The sequence below is a fragment of the Schistocerca piceifrons genome, chromosome 5 (genome assembly GCF_021461385.2).
Source record: "Schistocerca piceifrons isolate TAMUIC-IGC-003096 chromosome 5, iqSchPice1.1, whole genome shotgun sequence".
Taxonomy (NCBI): domain Eukaryota; kingdom Metazoa; phylum Arthropoda; class Insecta; order Orthoptera; family Acrididae; genus Schistocerca; species Schistocerca piceifrons.
Window position 1 is genome coordinate 628,848,569 of NC_060142.1, and position 24,689 is coordinate 628,873,257.

At 44.2% G+C, this 24,689-nt stretch overlaps 1 protein-coding gene across 2 annotated transcripts in view; it reads right to left on the bottom strand.

Annotated features, from left to right (window-relative positions):
• Window positions 1-24,689, bottom strand: part of LOC124797879 (CD109 antigen) — an 855,659-nt gene that overhangs the window by 243,164 nt on the left and 587,806 nt on the right. For both annotated transcript variants that reach the window (XM_047260975.1, XM_047260976.1), the window contains one exon: window positions 850-913. In XM_047260975.1, the coding sequence (XP_047116931.1) occupies window positions 850-857 (8 nt within the window). In that variant the 5' untranslated portion in view covers window positions 858-913. The remainder of the gene's footprint in view (window positions 1-849; window positions 914-24,689) is intronic.

The following is a 24,689-nucleotide window of genomic DNA, read 5'->3' on the forward strand; positions in this document are numbered from 1 at the left end:
GGATGCCTTTTCAGCGTGGTTCTGTAATGGTGTTGGCAGGAATCAATACAGCTGCAAGCACGGATCTGCGCTTCGTGGAGCATGGGATCCTTACCGCACATCGGGAGGCGCAGGAAACCCTTCTGGAGCATGTTGTGCCTTTCGCTCCATTTACTGGTAACGATTTTATAGTAATGCAGGGCAGAGCATGCCCACATGTTGCGCGAAATGTGCAAGAGTTCTTGGATGAAACAGTGATTCAAGCTACGGGTCGGCCTGCTCGGAGCCCTGATTTGAATCCACTTGTTCTGGTTTGGGACCGGCTGGGGAGACGAGCCCGCCAACAGTGTCCAGAGACCCTACAGGACATACGGAACGCCCGTCTGGAAGATTAGGATATGATTCATCAACAGGACATTACCGCATTAGTGAGGGGTATGCCTGAAAGGTTGAATGCTATCATTAGTGCGGCAGGTGGCAATATACGCTTTTGAAGACGTGAACGGAAGTATCTGAGAGCGTCTCCGAGGTTCAGAGAAGTAAAATGCGGAGTGTCCAACATCTGAACTGACGTGCATTAGCATTATGACCTTACTCAAAATTTCCCTGAAGTGCGCATATCTAGCTTAATTTCTTAAATTTGTTTATAATAGTCTTTCTTTTTTCATTGTTGGACGCTTAGATGGGACCACGCCACAAAATTCTATCATAAGATACTGGATTGGTCTTATAAAAGTGTCAGAAATTTAAAATAAATTTCACTTTTTTTGTACGAAATTTATGTGTTGCGTTTTTCGTGTCGGTCAGTCTAGCACGAATAACTGCTCGTTATATTTCGCTGCGTGTCGCATCCACTGGTTAATGACTTACCTCCCCATGATGTTCGACCGGTGATGTCCAAATCCCTTTTCAATCAGCTTGCGGACCACTGAACCTGCCAACAAACAAAGAGAACATATTTCTAATTAAATAATTCATTACAGCGTCACAGTTTACTATATTAATGATTTTGAGATTATGTCTTCTCTTGGGTAACTAAATAAATGCAGTTTTAGTTTTGCTATACAATTTTAGCCTTAGTCTAATGAGACTTCTTCAGTGACGAATACACACACACATTTTCTCTTACATGTAAATATAGCGCCAGCTCGGTGCTGCTTATGGTGTACAATGCGACGGCTTTATACTGTTACAAGTTAGGAAAAGCGACCTTTCAACCTTCTTTTCTGACGTCCAGCACGACTATCCTATATTCGTTCAGAGCAGAATGCAGCAATTCCCGCCTGGTTTGGAACCTATCGCCGTTGAGACAAGCTCTGAAACTCGTCTCCGGCCTTGTCGGTCAGGAGGACACATTTATACGACCATTGTCCTTACGCCGTGTTACGTGGCTGCAAGTGGTACGCCGCTGCCCGCAGATAGGTTGGACACTCAGCGCTGCTACAGCAACAAATCAGGCACTTCACTCACTTATTTGATTATATGCATGCGAGGACACAACTCATTCATGTAACTGATTCGCCACGATGGGCTATAAATCCGCCACCTTCAATGCTAGTGCACAATCACGTTCGACCTCCTGCGGGAATGTCAAAGTAGCAAACAAGGTGGATATGGACGGGGACGGCGGATGGGCGGCTCTGGGTGGGGATGCTGGTCGGCCGGCCGTGGCGCGTACCGAGACAGTCCGCGCAGTTGACGTAACTGATGGCATTCCAATTCGGCTTTACAGAGGGTACTCTGCTGCATCGGCTCCTTACTTAGCTTGCATTTATCGCGAATCTCTTGCCCAACGTTAAGTCCCGAGCGAATGGAAAAAAGCGCAGGTGACGCCTGTATATAAGAAGGGTAGTAGGACGGATCCTCAAAATTACAGACCAATATCCTTAACATCGGTTTGTCGCAGCATTCTCGAAAATATTCTCAGTTCGAATATAATGAATTTCCTTGAGACAGAGAAGTTGCTGTCCATGCATCAGCACGGCTTTAGAAAGCATCGCTCCTGCGAAACGCAACTCGCCCTTTTTCCACACGATATCCTGCGAACCATAAATGAAGGGTATCAGATGGATGCCATATTCCTTGACTTCCGGAAAGCGTTTGACTCGGTGCCCCATTGCAGAGTCCTAAGGTACGAGCATATGGGATTCGTTCCCAAGTATGTGAGTGGCTCGAAGACTTCTTAAGTAGTAGAACGTTGTCCTCGATGGTGAGTGTTCATCGGAGGTGAGGTTATCATCTGGAGTGCCCCAGGGAAGTGTGGTAGGTCCGCGGTTGTTTTCTATCTATATAAATGATCTTTTGGATAGGGTTGATAGCAAAGTGCGGCTGTTTGCTGATGATGCTGTGGTGTACGGGAAGGTGTCATCGTTCAGTGACTGTAGGAGGATACAAGATGACTTGGACAGGATTTGTGATTGGTGTAAAGAATGGCAGCTAACTCTAAATATAGATAAATGTAAATTAATGCAGACGAATAGGAAAAAGAATCCCGTAATATTTGAACACTCCATTAGTAGTGTAGCGCTTAACACAGTCACGTCGATTAAATATTTGGGCGTAACATTGCAGAGCGATATGACGTGGGACAAGCATGTAATGGCAGTTGTGGGGAGGGCAGTTCGTTGGTAAAATTTTGGGAAGATGTGGTTCATATGTAAAGGAGCCCGCATATAAAACACTAATACGACCTATTCTTGAGTACTGCTCGAGCGTTTGGGATCCCTGTCAGGTCAGATTGAGGGAGAGCATACAAGCAATTCAGAGGCGGGCTGCTAGATTTGTTACTGGTAGGTTTGATCATCACGCGAGTGTTACGGAAATGTTTCAGGAACTCGGGTGGGAGTCTCTGGAGGAAAGGAGGCCTTCTTTTCGTGAATCGCTAGTGAGGAAATTTAAAGAACCAGCATTTGAGGCTGACTGCAGTACAATTTTACTGCCACCAACTTACATTTCGCGGAAAGACCACAAAGATAAGATAAGAGAGATTAGGGCTCGTACAGAGGCATATAGGCAGTCATTTTTACCTCGTTCTGTTTGGGAGTGGAACAGAGAGAGAAGATGCTAGTTGTGGTACGAGGTACCCTCCGCCACGCACCGTATGGTGGATTGCGGAGTATGTATGTAGATGCCTAGTAAGCAGAAGACACCGGGTTCGAATCCCGGTCTGACACAGGTTTTCGCTCGTGGCCGCTGACATCGTGAATTCCACCCCTTTCCTTTCCTCCCCCGGCCCGTCCCCACCCAACCTTCAATTTCATTCACGGTGTGGTCATGCACACGTCACAATACGATAGCTTCTTTCTATCTTTCTGTCGCGTCTTCACATTATGCAATCCTACCGCAGCAATTCGATACCATATACAGACACCACTTACGTTAGCCCTGTATTGTGACGTGACGGCATGGTACGATTTGTAGCACACCTATCTGCGCTCCTAGGAGCCCATTTTGATCTTTTAAAGAGGCGACTACGTTTCTTAGTATATCGTACATCCCTGCGGGGCAGACGAACACCTGACCGTGCCTCCTAGACCAGAGTGACACAGCGACAGCGGTCGGCAGACGCAGTCGCCAGATCCTGCCCAATATCGTCGGCCGACGGATTGGGCACAGTGCGTCCGACCTCCTCGGTCAGTGCCGGCCGCGGTGGTCTAGCGGTTCTAGGCGCTTAGTCCGGAACCGCGCGACTGCTACGGTCGCAGGTTCGAATCCTGCCTCGGGCATGGATGTGTGTGATGTCCTTAGGTTAGTTAGGTTTAAGTAGTTTTAAGTTCTAGGGGACTGATGACCACGGATGTTAAGTCCCATAGTGCTCAGAGCCATTCGAACCATTTTTTTTCCTCGGTCAGTTTTTGGCGTGGTCAAGAAAGTCTGACAAGGGGACCTCCATACGGTGAAACACGGATTTTGATGCGCTTCAAATATGTTGTAGAGGCACTTACGCTGTGTACCTGACTATCTGGTTTTTTAACGACGGGCCTTGGTTTTTGAGAAAATCGATTTTGAAGTTCATTGCGCGCTGTGCACTCCGTAACATTACAGGTATTTCGAGCAGGTCAGCGTAGCGCAGCGGTAAGGTTCACGGCTACCGCCGTGGAGGTACCGTGTTCCAATCCTGTCGTGTACTTTTTTTCAAAATCGATCGAATTTTTCAATTTTATTTCAAATAATATCAACAAACAGTGTAAGGTGTGCGGAATTATAACGATATATTCAGTTACTAATTTTTTCAAATATTCATTCCGTTTGTGGTTCCCATCATATTCTCCCACTTCATCTTCTTCGTTGAAATCTATCAATTCATCATCAATAATGATCTGTCTTTCGGCCAAGAGATCCTGTATTGCGATACATATCTCATCGCCAATTGCAACGGAATTGGTAGAGGTCACGCTAGGCGGTGTATTTGTTACGGGACCAAATCGCGGAATAGATTTTCGGCGTATTTAATGGCATTTGTGATTTCGCCTTTTGATTCTTCATTCAATTCCTCTACTTGTGGATCTTCTTCTTGCTGCACTACTGCAGAAACATTTGGTTCTTCCATTTAACAGAATTTTTCTAGCATACAGCACTAGAGACGCTTTGCGAGCAACTGAAGCTGTAGTTAGATGCGAACATAAAGGAATGCACCTCGCATCCTCATTGGCATAGGAGCTGGGGTTGCCGTTACGGCTAACGGTATTCACGAGAGAGGGGACGATAATGGGCGGAGATCGATTTCAGGTAATACAAGAAGCGACTGTTGTACGAACATATGGAACTCCAACTGCGAACCACAAACGGAATGAATATTTGAAAAAATTAATTACTGAATATATCTTTATAATTTCGCACACCTTACATTGTTTGTTGATATTCTCTGAAATAAAATTGAAAAATTCGGTCGATTTTGAAAAAAGAAAAAGAACTACACGACCAGGATTCGAACACGGTACCTCTAGCGCGGTAGCCGTGAACCTTAACCGCTGGGCTACACTCACCTGCTCGAGATATATGTAATGTTATGGCTATACAAAGCGGGTAATGAAATTCAAAATCGATTTTTTCAAAAACTAAGGGCCGTCGCTAAAAAACCGGATAGCCAGGTACTCAGTGTAAGTGCCTCTACAACATATTTGACGCGCATCAAAAGCCGTGATTTGCAGTACGGAGGGTCCCCTTGTGAGTAAGCTCGAATTTGTTTTATGAAGGAGCGTACACACTATTTTAACCTCCTTGGGCGTAATGGATGCCACGCCGCCTCTGTCCTTCGAAAAGAGTTCTGCATCGCGACTTTTGCTATTAAAAGGACGCCGAATGCATGTAAACTAAGGTATATGTGTTTCGAAAAAAGACTGGTGACTACTGTACACTCTTTCCTCTGTTACTGGAAGAACCAGACAAATTTCACAAACATACAAACGAGATGAAAAGAGAAACATGATGATTCGTACTGACAACAAAAAGCGAGACTACAAACTGCACAACTTCAAATAAATTGAGCCAAAGAAGTATGTGGCACTCACACTACACTGACAGTCATTCAGCATGTGCGAAAAAGACAAACACAAATTTTAGAATAAGATAAGACCTAAAGCACTGTAGGGTTGAGACGCATACACAAAATTTGTATATCACTCCATTCAACCTCCTCACCACCCTATCGACTTAATAATACTTCGTAGACAGCCCGAAAAAGGATCACTACAGCGACGTTAAGTGTAAGATACCGGTACACCACCTACCTCACCCCAAAAAATTATTTTTTGAGGTTGTAATTTATGCCTAAGATTTCCGAGAAAGATTTTTGCCTAGTTACCATTTCCAATAAAGCTGCGACTTCAGTCCTCTGATTCCGAGCTATATTCCGATTACGGTATTTTTCACCCTCAGAATGCCACAAACTACCACTTTCGAAACCTATCAGCTTCTCGGAGTCGTGTGAGAGTGCGTCGGCCGATTCGACTGAAGAAAAACTGACGACGCGAATTCCAGCGGTCGTCGTCCGTAGTCTAGGACGGAGCTGATCCTCGTTGGTACACAAAACGGGTTAGAACACTGTTGCAGAAACAACGAAACAAACACGCATCCCCAAGATTGGCGATCCTTTATAGAAGCTCGAAACTTAGCGCGGAATAGGCGAGACGCCCATAACAGTTTACACAACGAAACTTTGTCTCGAAACCTGGCAGAAAGTTCAAAGAGATTCTGGTCGTATGTGAAGTATGTTAGCGCCAAGAAACAATCCATGTCTTCTCTGCGCGATAACAATGGAGATACTATTGAAGACAGAGCTGCCAAACCAGATTTACTAAACACAGCCATCCGAAATGCTTTCACAAAAGAAGACGAAGTAAATATTTCAGCGAAATGCTTTCACAAAAGAAGACGAAGTAAATATTTCAGAATTCGAATCGAGAACAGCTCCGAACATGAGTAACGTAGAAGTAAATATCCTCGGAGTAGTGAAGCAACTCAAATCACTTAATAAAAGCAAGTCTTCTGGTCGAGACTGTATACCAATTAGGTTCCTTTCGGAGTATGCTGATGCATAGCTCCATACTTAACAATCAACAACCGTTCGCTCGACGAAAGATCCGTACCCAAAGACTGGAAATTTGTACAGGTCACACCAATATTCAAGAAAGGTAGTAGGAGTAATCCACTAAATTACAGGCCCATATCGTTAATCGATATGTAGCAGGATTTTAGAACATACATTGTGTTCGAACATTATGAGTTACCTGGAAGAAAGCTGTCTATTGACACACAGTCAACATGGGTTCAGAAAACATCGTTCCTGAGAAACAAAACTAGCTCTTTATTCACATGAAGTGTTGAGTGCTATTGACAAGGGATTTCAGATCGATTCCGTATTTCTGGATTTCCAGAAGGCTTTTGACACTGTACCACACAAGCGGCTCGTAGTAAAATTGCGTCCTTATGGAATATCGTCTCAGTTACGTGACTGGATTTGTGATTTCCTGTCAGAGAGGTCACAGTTCGTAGTAAATGACGGAAAGTCGTCGAGTAAAACAGAAGTGATTTCTGGCGTTCCCCAAGGTAGTGTTATAGGCCCTTTGCTGTTCCTTATCCATATAAACGATTTGGGAGACAATCTCAGCAGCCGCCTTCGGTTGTTTGCAGATGACGCTGTCGCTTATCGAATAATAAAGTCATCAGCAGATCAAAACAAACTGCAAAACGATTTAGAAAAAATATCTGAATGGTGCGAAAAGTGGCAGTTGACCCTAAATAACGAAAAGCTTGAGGTCATCCACATGAGTGCGAAAAGGAACTTGTTAAACTTCGGTTACACGGTAAATCAGTCAAATCTAAATGTAGTATGTAACAGATCTACTAAGGAGACGCCTATACTGCTGCGCGGTGTGGGACCCTTACCAGATAGGACTGACCGAGTACATCGAAAAAGTTCTACGAAAGGCAGCACGTTTTGTATTATCGCGAAATATGGGAGAGAGTGTCACAGAAATGATACAGGATTTGGGCTGGAAATCATTAAAAGAAAGACGTTTTTCGTTGCGACGGAATCTTCTCAGGAAATTCCCATCACCAACTTTCACCTCCGAATGCGAAAATATTTTGTTGACACCGACCTACATAGGGAGGAACGATCACCACGATAAAATAAGGGAAATCAGAGCTCGTACGAGATTGGAATAATACAGAATTGTGAAGGTGGTTTGATGAACCCTCTGCCAGGCACTTAAATGTGATTTGCAGAGTATCCATGAAGACGTAGATGAGCGATGAGATGGGCTGCATTGCGATTGCCCACGTGCTGACGTGCTGATCTAAAAAGATCGTCCGTCTTCGGCCGATGACGGTCGTCGGCGGAAGTCACCGACGTCTATTTGGTGCCACTGTGTCCATAGCCTTGGAGTTCGAGAAACCCCAACACAGCGAACCGCAAAGTGAATTCCTAGATGACGGGGAAGATAAGTGACAACGCAGCCCATTCTGGTCGGGCGATAAGCGGGCAGCGCGTCGAGCACATTTGCCTATGGAAATGTCGGCGCCACGGCAGCGGCTGCAGCAGACCTGCGAGAGAGAGACGTAGGGGGGAGGGGGTAGGGAGCTGCCCACCCCTGGGGTGTGGCCGGCTGTCGCAGCAGCTGCAGCTCCCGCAGTCAGATGTAAATGTTATCGGGAGGGCACGTGGCGGCTGCCGGTGAAGGATAGCCCTGCTGTTGCTACCGGTCCAGACCCTCACCCAGTCAGCCGCAGGAGGGACACGCGCCATATCGGGGCTCTGGCGCGGTCGCCTGACACCGCGGTAAGGGTGTCTTCGCAAAGCTGAACGGAGTTTTCGCTTCGCCGACGACCGTCATCGTCCGAAGACGGACGATCTTTTTAGATCAGCACATATATGGACGATCTTTTTAGATCAGCACATATATATATATGTGTGTATGTGTGTGTGTAGGAAAATGACTACGTCCTTTTAAAAGGACCCATCATAGGGTTTTTGCAAATACAGCTGTCTAGATTGACAAATTTATCTTCATCTACTATGACGTTTCGGCTGACGCTATCATCATCAGACAAAAACCTACAACTCGTGATACAAAACTATCAGACGTAACAAAATTTAGGCATAATCATGTCATCAGTTCATCGTCAACGGATCGCTTAAGCATAGCTTTTATTTTAAGGTGTACCCAAACCAAAAGGAGACGGCAGCAGTATGCAAAGAAATTTTAGTAACAGTACTATAATTACACTTAATGTTGAACAGTACATCTGTACTTAATTGCCACTGATATTGGTACAGCGATCCCAGCGCGTAGGAAGGGAGTGGATGGCTTCAGTGTAGGTGCTTGGAGGATCAAGTTTTCCAAGGTGTCCCGCCCTTCTTTGTCACAAGTGAAACTCTGACCTTTCAGAGATTATTTTCAAGGGCCGAAGATACGAGACTCACAGGGCGCGGTGTACTTGCTGTGACGAGGATGTAACAGGACTTCCCATCGAAATTTCTGAAGATGCTCAAGGGTTTTATTGGCCGCGCAATCCCGCCACATAACGCTGACACCACACAGGGATATTGCGCACCGTGCGCAAAACCGCTCTCCGTACACACTTTCAGCTCGCAATAAACCTGTGAAGCACGCCGCCCTCCTCCTGCCAACGTAATCGCACAACCGGTCTCCGGTCTTTGTGCTGACTGGAAGGAATCCATCACGCAACGAATTACGGAAACAACTATCCACAAATGAGGAAATGGCTGCGAAGCCGTCAACTCAACTGGGAACACGTCCACACTGTTTCTAGGTAAAAACTATCACCCACATACAGCGCCGCTGCACGAAAGGTCTGTTTTCAGCAGAGCCTACCTTATATACTGACACTGAAGATGTTATCATCTTTGCCCCCCCCCCCCCCCCGTAATCTGGTAATGAGTGAAAGAAATGTTAGGTGACGACTGTACACACATTATACGATTGCATAAACTTTACGTATTTCAATGGTTCAAATGGCTCTGAGCACTATGGGACTTAACATTTGTGGTCATCAGTCCCCTAGAACTTAGAACTACTTAAACCTAACTAACCTAAGGACATCACACACATCCATGCCCGAGGCAGGATTCGAACCTGCGACCGTAGCAGTCGCGCGGTTCCGGACTGAGCGCCTAGAACCGCTAGACCACCGCGGCCGGCCTTTACGTATTTAAATAGAGTTACAAAGTACACACTACTTCTTCTGATGCCCTGTGTCATTTGTAATAATAACAATAACTGTCATTCAGTACAATCAATTAGTTTTACTAGTGTATAACATGATGTATTATCTTTTCCCCTCCTCAAATGGTGCTTGAAAACAATTTAAGTGAGTAAATATTTAATTTAACGGTGTACTGTGACTCACATCAAGAGTAGGCCTAATAAGTTACATTTAGACTATCAATTTGCTTGCGTGCTTGCCTACTTAGCATAGTATTTCAGCTATCACATATTTTTATGCAGTTATACGCATAGCCATGTTAGTTTTGCGACACTGCTTCCTTAGGCCTATCTTCTAAAATGTCTACTTTTATTAGGTATAGAAAATTGGCACTGGATTACATACTTATAAGTTTGTGCATTAAGTTAGTGACTATATGTATATGTGGAAACTGACCCGCCAGGGTAGCCGAGAGCGCTAATGCGCTGCTTCCAGGACTCGGTTAGGCGCGCCGGCCCCGAATTGAATCCGCCCGGCGGATTAACGACGAGGGCTGGTATGCTGGCCAGCGTGATTGTGGTTTTTAGACTGTTTTCCACATCCCGCTCGGTGAATACCGGACTGGTCCCCACGTACCGTCTCAGTTACACGACTCACCGACATTTGAAAACGTTCTCACTATTACATGGCTTACACTAGAAGCAGACAGCTGGGGTCACTAATTCCGTCCTGGGGGTGGGGTGGGGTGGGGGGGGGGGGGGTGGCGGTAGGAAGGGCATCCGGGCCCCCTCAGCTACTACCACTGCCGAATCAATAGTAACAGGACCGACCCCGCGTTGAAGCGGGACAAAGGCCCCAAGAAAGAATGAAAGGATTGTATGTGTGTAAATTAATGACGCTTGCGCATTCGTTACACTGCAGACATTTTAGAATACTGTCACACTTGACATGCATCACTGATGTGGAGAATGCTTGGAAAGAACATTTTGGGATATGAGAAGTATCACGGATGTGGAAAATAATTCATTTATGACACTGTTGCGTATTAAACCAAGCATTATACATATAGCGAAAAATTATCGTTTTTACTAGGGCAGAAAAAGAATGTACACGTAAATAAACAGCTAAGTACGTATAAACTTCTACGCATGTTAGATGTAAATAAGCTGGAAAATGGCAACGTTAAACAAAGCGGTAGACAAATTTACTTCTATATCTCCTTAAGCTGGTTTTTCCGATATCAGGTTCGATATCTCAAATTGTTTACTGGGGCAAACGCTAAGTCTTGTTAAATTTTTGCACGTTCTTACGGAAACACTTTGTATTATGGTCCAGTGACCACTGCTTAATACAACTACCTGCTCACAACTGAATGCTCGAATGCACATTCATTGTTGGTAGTTAGTTCAAGCTGCCACCATGGTTAAAGCACTGACTCCTCTTTTACGCCACGAATAAAGTTAGATTCCGAACTTATTGGACGTACAATGTATGTACCAGGTGCAGAAGTATGAAACCAGAATTTGGTTGCAGTAATTACATATCTGTTGTTTGAAACTGATAAATTATAAACAACATTTTATTCAAAATAATCTCCATTGCTATTTATATATTTTCCCCATGTCTCCGGTAGGCTATCAATGCCACACCAAAAAAACGGTTCTTCTTCTGAAGCGAATCGGTCAGCGAGCCATTTTCGTACATTTTCATACGAATTGAAGCGTTGTTCGGCTAGAGCGTGTCACAGTGATGCGAATAGATGATAATCGGAAGAAGCCAAGCCTGGAGAATAAGCCGCATGCCCTGGTATTTCCCAACTGAACGCCTCGACAGTTTCCCTGATCCGTTTTGCTGTGTGTGATGGGGCGTTATCATGGAGCAATATGACTCTGTTGCCTTTTTCCATATTCCGGTGGTTTTTCGCGTAATGCTCGACTGAAATCGAATATTTGCTGTTGGTAGCGATCACTGTTAACGGTTACACCACTTTTTAGCAGCTCATAATAGATTACACCATTCCGATCCCACCAAAAACAGAGCTCTGTCTTCTTCCCAAAGCGATTTTGTGTTGCAGGATTCACCAACGATTTACGACGCTTAGGATTTACAAAATATATCAATTTTTCGTGACCTGTCACTACTCGATGGAGAAGCGACTTGGTTTTGTATCTGGCGAGCAGCATTTCACAAATTGTCTTTCGATTTGCTTGCTGTCTCTAATTCAGTTTATGCGGAACCCATTTTCCCCACTTTTTGCACCTCTCCCATAGCTTTCAATCGAAGAGAAACGGCTTTCTGCGTCACATTCAGTTGTTCCGTGGGTTCCTGTTGTGTTTGAAATCTTTATCCAATATGGCTTGCAATTCGTTGTCTTAGAACTTTTTCGGTGGTTTCCCGTACTCGTCGTTTCTCAGGTCAAAATCACCACTTTTGAATTTTTTGAACCACTCGAGACAGTCTTCCCACGAGCATGTTCGCCGAAAGCTTGGATACGCATTAGATGCGTCGCAAAAGTTTTCTTCACATGATAACAGAAAACGATTGCTGTTCGCAAATCGTAGTCTGTCGGCACAAAACTTGACACGTCCGGGTTTGAAACTGATACCGGTGTAAGGAACTTGGGTTACTGTTTGTTGACATTCGTCGTCACGCGTTAAGGAAGCAGATGGCGCTGCAGACGCGGTCTCAACGGGCCCTACGTTGACGGCTATCACCATCTAAAGGGAAAGTGCGGTTTCATACTTATACACCTAGTAAATATCGTAGCTCTGGTCTTAGCCTCCTGTTGTTTTTATCCTGACAAGGGGCTGGGAACAGGGGAAACGTGCAATACAGAAGCGTACTTAAAAGTATGTTGTACGTACCTAGCGTACATTTTAAGATAAAAATGTGCGCTGTAGCGATGGTAATGATTCCCAAATAAAAGAAGTGAAAGGCGTAAGGAAATAACTTGTGGCTGTCGTTGTGGTCATCAGTCCTGAGACTGGTTTGATGCAGCTCTCCATACTACTCTATCCTGTGCAAGCTTCTTCGTCTCCCAGTAGCTGCAGCAACCTACATCCTTCTGAATCTGCTTAGTGTATTCATCTCTTGGTCTCCCTCTACGATTATTACCCTCCACGCTGCCCTCTAATACTAAAATGGTGATCCCTTGATGCCTCAGAACATGCCCTACCAACCGATCCCTTCTTATAGTCAAGTTGTGCCACAAACTTCTCCCCAATTCTATTCAATATCTCCTCATTAGTTATGTGGTCTACCCACCTAATCTTCAGCATTCTTCTGTAGGACCACATTTCGAAAGCTTCTATTCTCCTCTTCTCCAAACTATTCATCGTCCATGTTTCACTTCCATAAATGGATACACACCACACAAATAATTTCAGAAACGACTTCCTGACACTTAAATCTATACTCGATGTTAACATATTTCTCTTACTCAGAAACGCTTTCCTTGCCATTGTCAGTCTACATTTTATACCCTCTCTACTTCGACCATCATCAGTTATTTTGCTCCCCAAATAGCAAAACTCATTTACTACTTTCAGCGTCTCATTTCCTTATCTAATTCCCGCAGCGTCACCCGATTTAATTCGACTACATTCCATTATCCTCGTTTTGCTTTTGTTAACGTTCATTTTATATCCTCCTTTCAAGACACTGTCCATTCCGTTCAGCTGCTCTTCCAGGTCCTTTGCTGTCTCCGACAGAATTACAATGTCATCGGCGAGCCTCAAAGTTTTTATTTCTTCTCCCTGTATTGTAATTCCTACTCCGAATTTTTACTTAAAGCCTTTCATTTAACTGAGATGAACCTGAGATGCGAAAAGGATAAGAACGACACCAAATGAACGTAACCTACGCCTCCCATCAACGAATCTTACAGCATTCTCTCAAAATTAACAACGCAGCCACAGTACGTTACATATCGCGCGGGCGACGGTGAAATCTGTGACTCAGCCGTTCGGAGTGCCACTGTCGTGGAGTGACTAACGCCAGCGCGACCGTCGTCTGTTTCCGTCGCTGCTGTCACCGCGCCGACTCGACCCCTGAGGAGCGAGTGGGTGGGTGGGTGAGTGCTAGGTGAGCTTTTGCCGCTTGGGCAGGCGCAGGAACGGCTGTGCCGCCCTACATGGAGCGTCGGGGCGTGGCCGGTGGCCAGCCGCCACCGATGATGTCACAGCCCAAGCGGTGGCAGACTCATCGAGCACTACATTCTCCCCGCACAGTCCACCCACTGGGTTCCGGTCTGTCACGCACAATTCGAACACACATGTCCAGTAGAGACGGTTCGCTGTCGTCCTCGGTTCCCTTTAAAAATTTTTTGGAATGTTCACAGCAAAAGGCGGGGACCCGTCCTGTCGGTCTTAGCCGCAGAACCACGGGGCTGTGCGTTACGACACAAACAGTGCGGCGTGTGTTCGGACCGCCCCGCTGCACAGTGTTTTCTTCTCGTTAGGGACTGCATGCAATTCGCGGCCGCGGCGCACAGGTCACCGAGTGCCACGCCGCAGCCCGCGGTCTTTCGCTCCGGTAACTGTGCGCTCCCCCCATGAACCACGGACCTTGGCGTTGGTGGGGAGGCTTCCGTGCTTCATCGATACAGATAGCCGTACCGTAGGTGCAACCACAACGGAGGGGTATCTGTTGAGAGGCCAGACAAACATGTGGTTCCTGAAGAGGGGCAGCAGCCTTTTCAGTGGTTGCAGGGGGCAACAGTCTGGATGATTGACTGATCTGGCCTTGTAACACTAACCAAAATAGCCTTGCTGTTGTGGTACTGCGAACGGCTGAAAGCAACGGGAAACTACAGCCGTAATTTTTCCCGAGGGCATGCAGCTTTACTGTATGATTAAATGATCATGGCGTCCTCTTGGGTAAAATATTCCAGAGGTAAAATAGTCCCCCATTCGGATCTCCGGGCGGGGACTACTCAGGAGGACGTAGTTATCAGGAGAAAGAAAACTGGCGTTCTACGGATCGGAGCGTGAAATGTCAGATCCCTTAATCGGGCAGGTAGGTTAGAAAATTTAAAAAGGGAAATGGATAAGTTAAACTTAGATATAGTGGGAATGAGTGAAGTTCGGTCGCAGGAGCAACAAGACTTTTGGTGACATGAATACAGGGTTATAAATACAAAATCAAATAGGGGTAATTCAGGAGTAGGTTTAATAATGAATAAAAAAATAGGAATACGGGTAAGCTGCTACAAACAGCATAGTGAACGCATTATTGTGGCCAAGATAGACACAAAGCCCACGCCTACTACAGTAGTACAAGTTTATACGCCAACTAGCTCTGCAGATGACGAAGAAATTGATGAAATGTATGAGGAGATAAAAGAAATTATTCAGGTAGTGAAGGGGGACGAAAATTTAATAGTCATGGGTGATTGGAATTCGAGAGTAGGAAAAGGGAGAGAAGGAAACATAGTAGGTGAATATGGATTGGGTGTAAGAAATGAGAGGAAGCCGTCTGCCAGAATTTTGCACAGAGCATAACTTGGTTCAAGAATCATAATAGAAGGTTGTATACATGGAAGAACCCTGCAGATACTAAAAGGTATCAGATAGATTATATAATGGTAAGACAGAGATTTAGGAACCAGGTTTTAAATTGTAAGACATTTCCAGGGGCAGATGTGAACTCTGACCACAATCTATTGGTTATAAACTGTAGATTAAAACTGAAGAAGCTGCAAAAAGGTGGGAAATTAAGGAGATGGGACCTGGATAAAATGAAAGAACCAGAGGTTGTACAGAGTTTCAGGGAGAGCATAAGGGAACAACTGACAGGAATGGGGGAAAGAAACACAGTAGAAGAAGAATGGGGAACTTTGAGGGATAGAATAGTGAAGGCAGCACAGGATCAAATAGGTAAAAAAAGGAGGGCTAGTAGAAACCCTTGAGTAACAGAAGACATATTGAATTTAATTGATGAAAGGAGAAAATATAAAAATGCAGTAAATGAAGCAGGCAGAAAGGAATACAAACGTCTCAAAAATGAGATCGACAGGAAGTGCAAAATGGCTAAGCAGGGATGGCTAGAGGACAAATGTAAGGATGTAGAGGCTTATCTCACTAGGGGTACGATAGATACTGCTTACACGAATATTAAAGAGACCTTTGGAGAAAAGAGAACCACTTGTATTAATATCAAGAACTCAAATGGAAACCCAGTTCTAAGCAAAGAAGGGAAAGCAGAAAGGTGGAAGGAGTATATAGAGGGTCTATACAATGGCAGTGTACTTGAGGACAATATTATGGAAATGAAGAGGATGTAGATGCAGATGAAATGGGAGATACCATACTGAATGAAGAGTTTGACAGAGCAATGAAAGACCTGAGTCGAAACAAGGCCCCGGGAGTAGACAACATTCCATTAGAACTACTGACCGCCTTGGGAGAGCCAGTCCTGATGACAAAACGCTACCATCTGGTGAACAAGATGTATGAGACAGGCGAAATACCCTCAGACTTCAAGAAGAATATAATAATTCCAATCCCAAAGAAAGCAGGTGCTGACAGATGTTAAAATTACCGAACTATCAGTTTAATAAGTCACAGCTGCAAAATACTAACGCGAATTCTTTACAGACGAATGGAAAAACTGATAGAAGCCGACCTCGGGGAAGATCAGTTTGGATTCCGTAGAAATGTTGGAACGCGTGAGGCAATACTGATCCTACGACTTATCTTAGAAGCTAGATTAAGGAAAGGCAAACCCACTTTTCTAGCATTTGTAGACGTAGAGAAAGCTTTTGACAATGTTGATTGGAATACTCTCTTTCAAATTCTGAAGGTGGCAGGGGTAAAACATAGGGAGCGAAAGGCTACTTACAATTTGTACAGAAAGCAGATGCCAGTTATAAGAGTCGAGGGGTATGAAAGGGAAAGCAGTGGTTGGGATGGGAGTGAGACAGGGTTGTAGCCTATCCTCGATGTTATTCAATCTGTATATTGAGCAAGCAATACAAGGAAACAAAAGAAAAGTTCGGAGTAGGAATTAAAATGCATGGAGAAGTAATAAAACCTTTGAGGTTCGCCGATGACATTGTAATTCCGTCAGAGACAGCAAAGGACTTGGAGGAGGAGTTGAACGGAATGGACAGTGTCTTGAAAGGAGGATGTAAGATGAACATCAACAAAAGCAAAAGGAGCATAATGGAAGATTGTCGAATTAAGTCGGGTGACGCTGAGGGAATTAGATTAGGAAATGAGACACTTAAAGTAGTAAAGGAGTTTTGCTATTTGGGGAGCAAAATAACTGATGATGGTCGAAGTAGAGAGTACATAAAATGTAGACTGGCAATGGCAAGGAAAGCGTTTCTGAAGAAGAAAAATATGTTAACATCGAGTATTGATTTAAGTGTCGGGAAGTCGTTTCTGAAAGTATTTGTATGGAGTGTGGCGTTGAATGGAAATGAAACATGGACGATAAATAGTTCGGACAGGAAGAGAATAGAAGCTTTCGAAATGTGGTGCTACAGAAGAATGCTGAAGATTAGATGTGTAGATCACATAACTAATGAGGAGGTATTGAATAGGATCGGGGAGAAGTTTGTGGCACAACTTGACCAGAAGAAGGTATCGGTTGGTAGGACATGTTCTGAGGAATCAAGGGATCACCAATTTAGTATTGGAGGGCAGCGTGGAGGGTAAAAATCGTAGAGGGAGACCAAGAGATGAATACACTAAGTTGATTCAGAAGGATGTAGGTTGCAGTAAGTACTGGGAGATGAAGAAGCTTGCACAGGACAGAGTAGCATGGACAGCTGCATCAGACTAGTCTCAGGACTGAAGACAACAACAACAACAACAACAACAACTACTACAACTGTGCGCGCTTTGCAATTCTGTCTGTCCCCCGCCGCCGCGCCACTAATTTCCGCCTTTTCCGCTCGCGCGCTGCCGTGGACTCTCAGTGAAGCGCTGCGCTAAATGCACGTCGTGTGGCCCCCCAGTCACGCCCGGTGCAGGCTATTGGACGTGCGCCACTGCGTCGCCGTGTCGCTGATGGCTCGTTTAAGCTGTTTCCAAGTTTGCCTCGCGAGACTGGTAGCACGCGGGTTCTGGACCTTGCGTGAGAGAGCTGAAAAAAACGGCAGTTCGGCGTTAAAGGATATCATACGTAAAAGTAATTTCGGGCGCTGTGTTATAGCACCTCAACTTGTGGACAAACGCAAGAAAATTTCAGTGACAAAGAACGTGATAGCTTCCAATTACTAGATAAGTGGTGAACGTCTCAAGCACGCCACATCCTGGTAAGTATTTACAGGTATTAATCTACATCGATACTCTGCAAATCACATTTAAGTACCTGGCAGAGGGTTCATCGAACCACCTTCACAATTCTCTATTATTACAATCTCGTATAGTGCGCGGAAACAATGAACAGCTATATCTTTCCGTGCGAACTCTGATTTCCCTTATTTTATCGTGGTGATCGTTCCTCCCTATGTAAGTCGGTGTCAACAAAATATTTTCGCATTCGGAGGAGAAATTTGGTGATTGGAATTTCGCGAGAAGATTCCGCCGCAACGAAAAATGCCTTTCTTTTAATGATATCCAGCCCAAATCCTGTATTATTTCTGTGACACTCTCATATTTCGCGATAATACAAAACGTGCTGCCTTTCTTTGAACATTTTCGATGTGCTCCGTCAGTCCTATCTTGTAAGGATCCCACACCGCCCAGTAGTATTCTAAAAGAGGACGGACAAGAGTAGTGTAGGCAGTCTCCTTAGTAGGTCTGTTACATTTTCTACGTGTCCTACCAATAAAACGCAGTCTTTGGATAGCCTTCCCCACAACATTTTCTGTGTGTTCCTTCCAATTTAAGTTGTTCGTAATTGTAATACCTAGGTATTTAGTTGAATTTACGGCTTTTAGATTAGACTGATTACCCGTAGAATCGAAGTTTAAAGAGTTCCTTTTAGCACTCATGTGGATGACCCCAGACTTTTCGTTATTCAGGGTCAACTGCTACTTTTCGCACCATTCAGATATTTTTTCTAAATCGTTTTGCAATTTGCTTCGGTCTTCTGATGACTTTATTAGTCAATAAACGACAGCGTCATCTGCAAACAACCGAAGACGGCTGCTCAGATTGTCTCCCGAATCGCCGGCCGGGGTGAACGAGCGGTTCTAGGCGCTACAGTCTGGAACCGCTACGGTCGCAGGTTCGAATCCTGCTTCGGGCATGGATGTGTGTGATGTCCTTAGGTTAGTTAGGTTTAACTAGTTCTAAGTTCTAGGGGACTGATGACCTCAGATGTTAAGTCCCATAGTACTCAGAGCCATTTGAACCTGTCTTATCCTCTTTTCAATCCAAGCACTTCGTTCTAACTCTCCCATTCTTATTGCTCCCTCTTGGTTCTTGTAGATATTGTACAGTATATTAACTGTCTTTCCCAGTAGCTTACTCTTATTTCTGTCAGTTTTGAACGCTTCTGCCAGGTCGACAAACTTGCTTCCATTATCAACCGCAATGTTAGGACTGCGTCTCTGATGCCCCTAGAAAAAAAAATTCCCTAAAATCAGTCTGATCGTCATCCAATAGATTCTCGGCTTTCTTTTCCATTCTTTTTCGCAAGTAACTTATATTGCTGCAGACCTGTCTTCTCTTGAACATTTTTGTCCAACTTTCTTTCGCCGATCAATTTAGGACTTTCTTCTGTAACCAAATGCTTTCTGGCGCGTTGTGCAGTAATCGCTTTTGGCCCATACAATAATATTTTATTACTCGTATATGCATACCAATAAATGTTCAGACAACGTTCCTTCCATTTGACGATTTATCCCTGAGACGTCCCTAGAGTACACCTGCTCCGCGAGGAAGCGAAAAGGAATAGGTATCAACTCCGTGACGATCAATACTGAGGCCTCGCTTCTCTGACCTTGTCAGTGAATAATTCTAAGCTCTACGAAATGCGCACTGCAGTACGTAGGCATCCGAACGGATGGCATGTTCTTCGAGTGTTTTTCTATTAATGACAATCGGTAAAGTTTAATCAGCATTACAGCACCTTAAAAACACTAACAGAAAATCGGAAACTGAACAAACTGTTCCTATAAAGACTGATGGCAGCTAGGTCACTTCCGGTCAGTCGGTAAAGTGAGATGGATTTCAACAATACGAGATATGTCACAGTCGTTCGGCCTCTCTGGCAAGAGAGCATCGAACAATCTGCAGGAAAGCTGCTGCCGGAGATTTATAACGGCTGCTGAGTAAAGAAATACGAGCGATATGGGACCTGTCCTAGCGGGATAAAGTCGAGGTTGTGTCACACGCGTGCCCCAGGTGCACACGTCCAAAACACGGCCACCGCCCCTAGGGGTGACGGCTACGTCACTCCTTCCAGGCGTTTCGCTTGCCGCGGGGGTGTTTTGTGCTTGTAATGACACATTCCGACGCAGAGACATACAGTACCTTAAAGGCTGCGCCAAAGATTAAATTGAGAGGGATGTAGAATATAATTTCTGAATTTTTCGTACTGGATTCTCTTTTGTTTCATACTCCAAGAAGGAGTTACACTTTCTATTGTTACCTTGTAGTGGATGTACGTAATTTTTGGTGTGTGCGGAAAGGCAGCCATCTTGTTATTATTTATGCTTTGTGCGACGAGCAGAGCAAGTCTTATTGTCTTGTGAATAAAAAATAGTGAGACGTATTTAAAGTTTTACGAGAATTATTTAAAGCGACGTAGCATTGTATTCCTTGGATTCCATCGTCTTCGTGAAGTAAACCGATGCCCACTTAGGAAGATACACACGGTCAACAAAGAAAAGAACATCGATGGCGACTAATGAGTTAATATTGTGGCAGAAGGGCTAATTCTACGTCTAAGGTGAGAACTGTAATTAAATCAACAATGACGTAGAATTAAAAAATGTAATTAATCGGAATTGTAAATTATATTACAGGCAAATTTCACGCAGCACTGAATTCGTCCGCATTCACAGCACTGAATTTGACCGCATTCAAGCCGGTCAATACAGTCCGTAAAAAAGCCTTTCAAAGATTCTGAAGTTAAAGTTCAATATCTATAATTTTTTCTCTTTTCAAAAAAACAATAAATTTATTTATTTTTATTTATTTCGCCACATGCTGCAACGGCAATCGCCGCCGTCTCTTTCAAACAGTCCGTCTTATGCTGCAGCGGCAACGGGAGATAGTACACCCTAACGGAAACATCGCCAGAAAAGTTCTAATGCTTTGCGCAGTCGGAATACGGTGGGAAAATTCGACCTAGTTGTCATTACAGCTTTTTAATCATTCGGTTTACGCCAGAAAAATATTGGTGCCATTCGTTCGATCAACAAATGTTGTATAACGATGGTACGGTGTATATCTGCGTGCGATGACTCTGGATAACAGATAGTTTATGAAGCACGGCTTTAAGAATGGCTTGTTTCTAATGTCCAAAGAAGTTTCGGGTGAAAAACCGGAAAATACTGTAACACACTGAATATCCAAGAACGCATAAAAGCAGCACACACAGAGCATATGTATATGACGCACAATACGGCTCTGCATTAACTGAAAGAACCTGTCAACTAGTGTCTTTATATTTGTCTTCTGGATTTTTCGGCCTTTCTTTCCGCATTTGCAGTTAAATTATAGGATATGGGTTCCGCCTTTTTGCAAACACACTACTCTTTCCTTTCACCCACACATCTTTCACCACTTCTGTGCCATCCTCGGTGGGTTTTTTGTTTACTGAAGAACTGTTAAAGGTGGAAATTAGGTTACAACTGATTTAACAAAGTGAGATCTTTATCTCGGTAAGTGAACACCAGCGCAGTTATAGCACGCACTCAGAATGGAGAGGCCGTATTTAGTGCGACTCGTTTGCAGTCAACGAGGATATTTCATTACATTATGGCTATTACGGGAAACAATTTCATTTATATGCCAAACAGCCTGTATGTTCAAACATTCATTTTGCTCTACTGGCGGTTCCCTCGTCATTAGAAAAATAAAATTAAAAATGCTGTTACAGTGAGACGGCTCTCTCTGTACCGCAATAAGTATTTCAAGAGAATAATTAATTCACTGCTGCAATGGGCGATGCTTCGAAGAAAAAGAAGACCGAAATTATAATTTTGCTGCAGCCATCAGTCACATGGCACTATTTCTCCCCCGGGGTATTGTATGCAGAGCCTCCAAAAATACATACGTAGGTTACACTTGGTCGCCAGAGTACCGTACACTGCAAAGCAAATCTCAAAAAATGTTTGTTGCAACTGAAGAAAAAATAGGGCGCTTTACACACTGTTACTGTGGAATGGATAAACATTTGAACACTCACGGCATTAAAACAGGAAGTAAGTCCAAGTAAAACTGCGGTTTATACGTCACGGCTTCCTCTCGCTGTCTCCACGATTTACGCGAGCCTTTTTCTCGTAATTTCATAGGTTCTGGTTGGAAAACTTCCCTTGTTGCAGCTTTCGCAGCAACTCGCCCACTAAGGAACGCGCTCCAGTACAGACGACAGCTCTCCGCGACACATTACGCCACCACCTCCACGTCGTCGGTAAATACTAGTACGCCACAGCGGCGCCAATATGCTCGGTAGAACAGGCGCATGTGCAGGAGGTGGCAGCCACAAATTATCCCCCCAACTGGACCAACAAACTTTGCGCGTGCTGCACTGGACGCTCCTAAGTTTGGGGGCAACGTGGATCATTTGAGCAGCTCGGTACTCATAAACCGAGCGAACGGACCGAACACAATCTGTGGAGTTCCCGCAAAAGCTTGGCATGAAATCTTATCCTAGCTCTATGCGCTCAACCACCGGAAGCAAAACTGCCGACATCACAACAATACTTCGCATAACACGTAAAGTATGACAACCATTTATCTCCAATTCTGTAATTTTCAACAACAAAAACGTCGGGCAAGTTGCACTTTCATCACGGTATAAAAGAAAATAAGCCGAAACTTTCAGGACAAATTCATAGCACACATAAGAAGGAAATATGTTATATGGACATTGTTTCAATGTAAGAACTCTTTTTCCGCAACTCTTCATAGCAGGCCTCTACTGTTGTTGTTGTGGTCTTCAGTCCTGAGACTGGTTTGATGCAGCTCTCCATGCTACTCTATCCTGTGCAAGCTTTTTCATCTCCCAGTATCTACTGCAACCTACATCCTTCTGAATCTGCTTAATGTAATCATCTCTTGGTCTCCCTCTACGATTTTTACCCTCCACGCTCCCCTCCAATACTAAATTGGTGATCCCTTGATGCCTCAGAACATGTCCTACCAACCGATCCCTTCTTCTGGTCAAGTTGTGCCACAAACTTCTCTTCTCCCCAATTCTATTCAATACTTCCTCATTAGTTATGTGATCTACCCATCTAATCTTCAGCATTCTTCTGTAGCACCACATTTCGAAAGCTTCTATTCTCTTCTTGTCCAAACTATTTATCGTCCATGTTTCACTTCCATACAAGGCTACACTCCATACGAATACTTTCAGAAATGACTTCCCGACACTTAAATCAATACTGGATGTTAACAAATTTCTCTTCTTCAGAAATGCTTTCCTTGCCATTGCCAGCCTACATTTTATATCCTCTTTACTTCGACCATCATCAGTTATTTTGCTCCCCAAATAGCAAAACTCCTTTACTACTTTAAGTGCCTCATTTCCTAATCTAATTCCCTCAGCATCACCCGACTTAATTAGACTACATTCCATTATCCTTGGTTTGCTTTTGTTGATGTTCATCTTATATCCTCCTTTCAAGACACTGTCCATTCCATTCAACTGCTCTTCCAAGTCCTTTGCTGTCTCTGACAGAATTACAATGTCATCGGCGATCCTCAAAGTTTTTATTTCTTCTCCATGAATTTTAATACCTACTCCGAATTTTTCTTTTGTTTCCTTTACTGCTTGCTCAATATACAGATTGAATAACATCGGGGAGAGGCTACAACCCTGTCTCACTACCTTCCCAACCACTGCTTCCCTTTCATGCCCCTCGACTCTTATAAGTGCCATCTGGTTTCTGTACAAATTGTAAATAGCCTTTCGCTCCCTGTATTTTACCCCTGCCACCTTTAGAATTTGAAAGAGAGTATTCCAGTCAACACTGTCAAAAGCTTTCTCTAAGTCTACAAATGCTAGAAACGTAGGTTTGCCTTTCCTTAATCTTTCTTCTAAGATAAGTCGTAAGGTCAGTATTGCCTCACGTGTTCCAGTGTTTCTACGGAATCCAAACTGTTCTTCCCCGAGGTTGGCTTCTACTAGTTTTTCCATTCGTCTGTAAAAAATTCGTGTTAGTATTTTGCAGCTGTGACTTATTAAGCTGATAGTTCGGTAATTTTCACATCTGTCAACACCTGCTTTCTTTGGGATTGGAATTATTATATTCTTCTTGAAGTCTGTGGGTATTTCGCCTGTTTCATACATCGTGCTCACCAGATGGTAGAGTTTTGTCAGGACTGGCTCTCCCACGGCCGTCAGTAGTTCCAATGGAATATTGTCTACTCCGGGGGCCTTGTTTCGACTCAGGTCTTTCAGTGCTCTGTCAAACTCAAATGCATAGGCCTCTACTAAACCTTGAGAAAAAAGTAATGGTTGTATGGAAGGCCAATGGCCGACCTGGATTTATTCGGAGAATTCTAGAAAAGTGCAGCTCATGTGTAAAGGAGACGTCACCAGGGTTTAGGATCGGCAACAGGTTATGTTGAAGCAATTCACAGCCGTGCGTGCTTCTAGATTCGTTACCGGTAGGGTCGATCAACATGCAAGCGTCAACTCAAATGAGACGGGAAGGCGCCGTTCATTGCGCGAAACTCTCTTGACGAGATTTACAGAGCCGGCATTTGTGACAGACTGCAGAACGATGGAACACCTCGCGTACGGACCGCGAAAGCAAAATACGGGGCAAGTACCGAATCATACTGACAGTAGTTCTTCCCTCGCTCCGTTTGCGAGTGGAGCAGGGAAAGGGTGTGACTAGCAGTACAATAAGGTACCCTCTATCATGCGCCGTACTGTGACTTCTGGCGTACGGGTGCACATTTAGT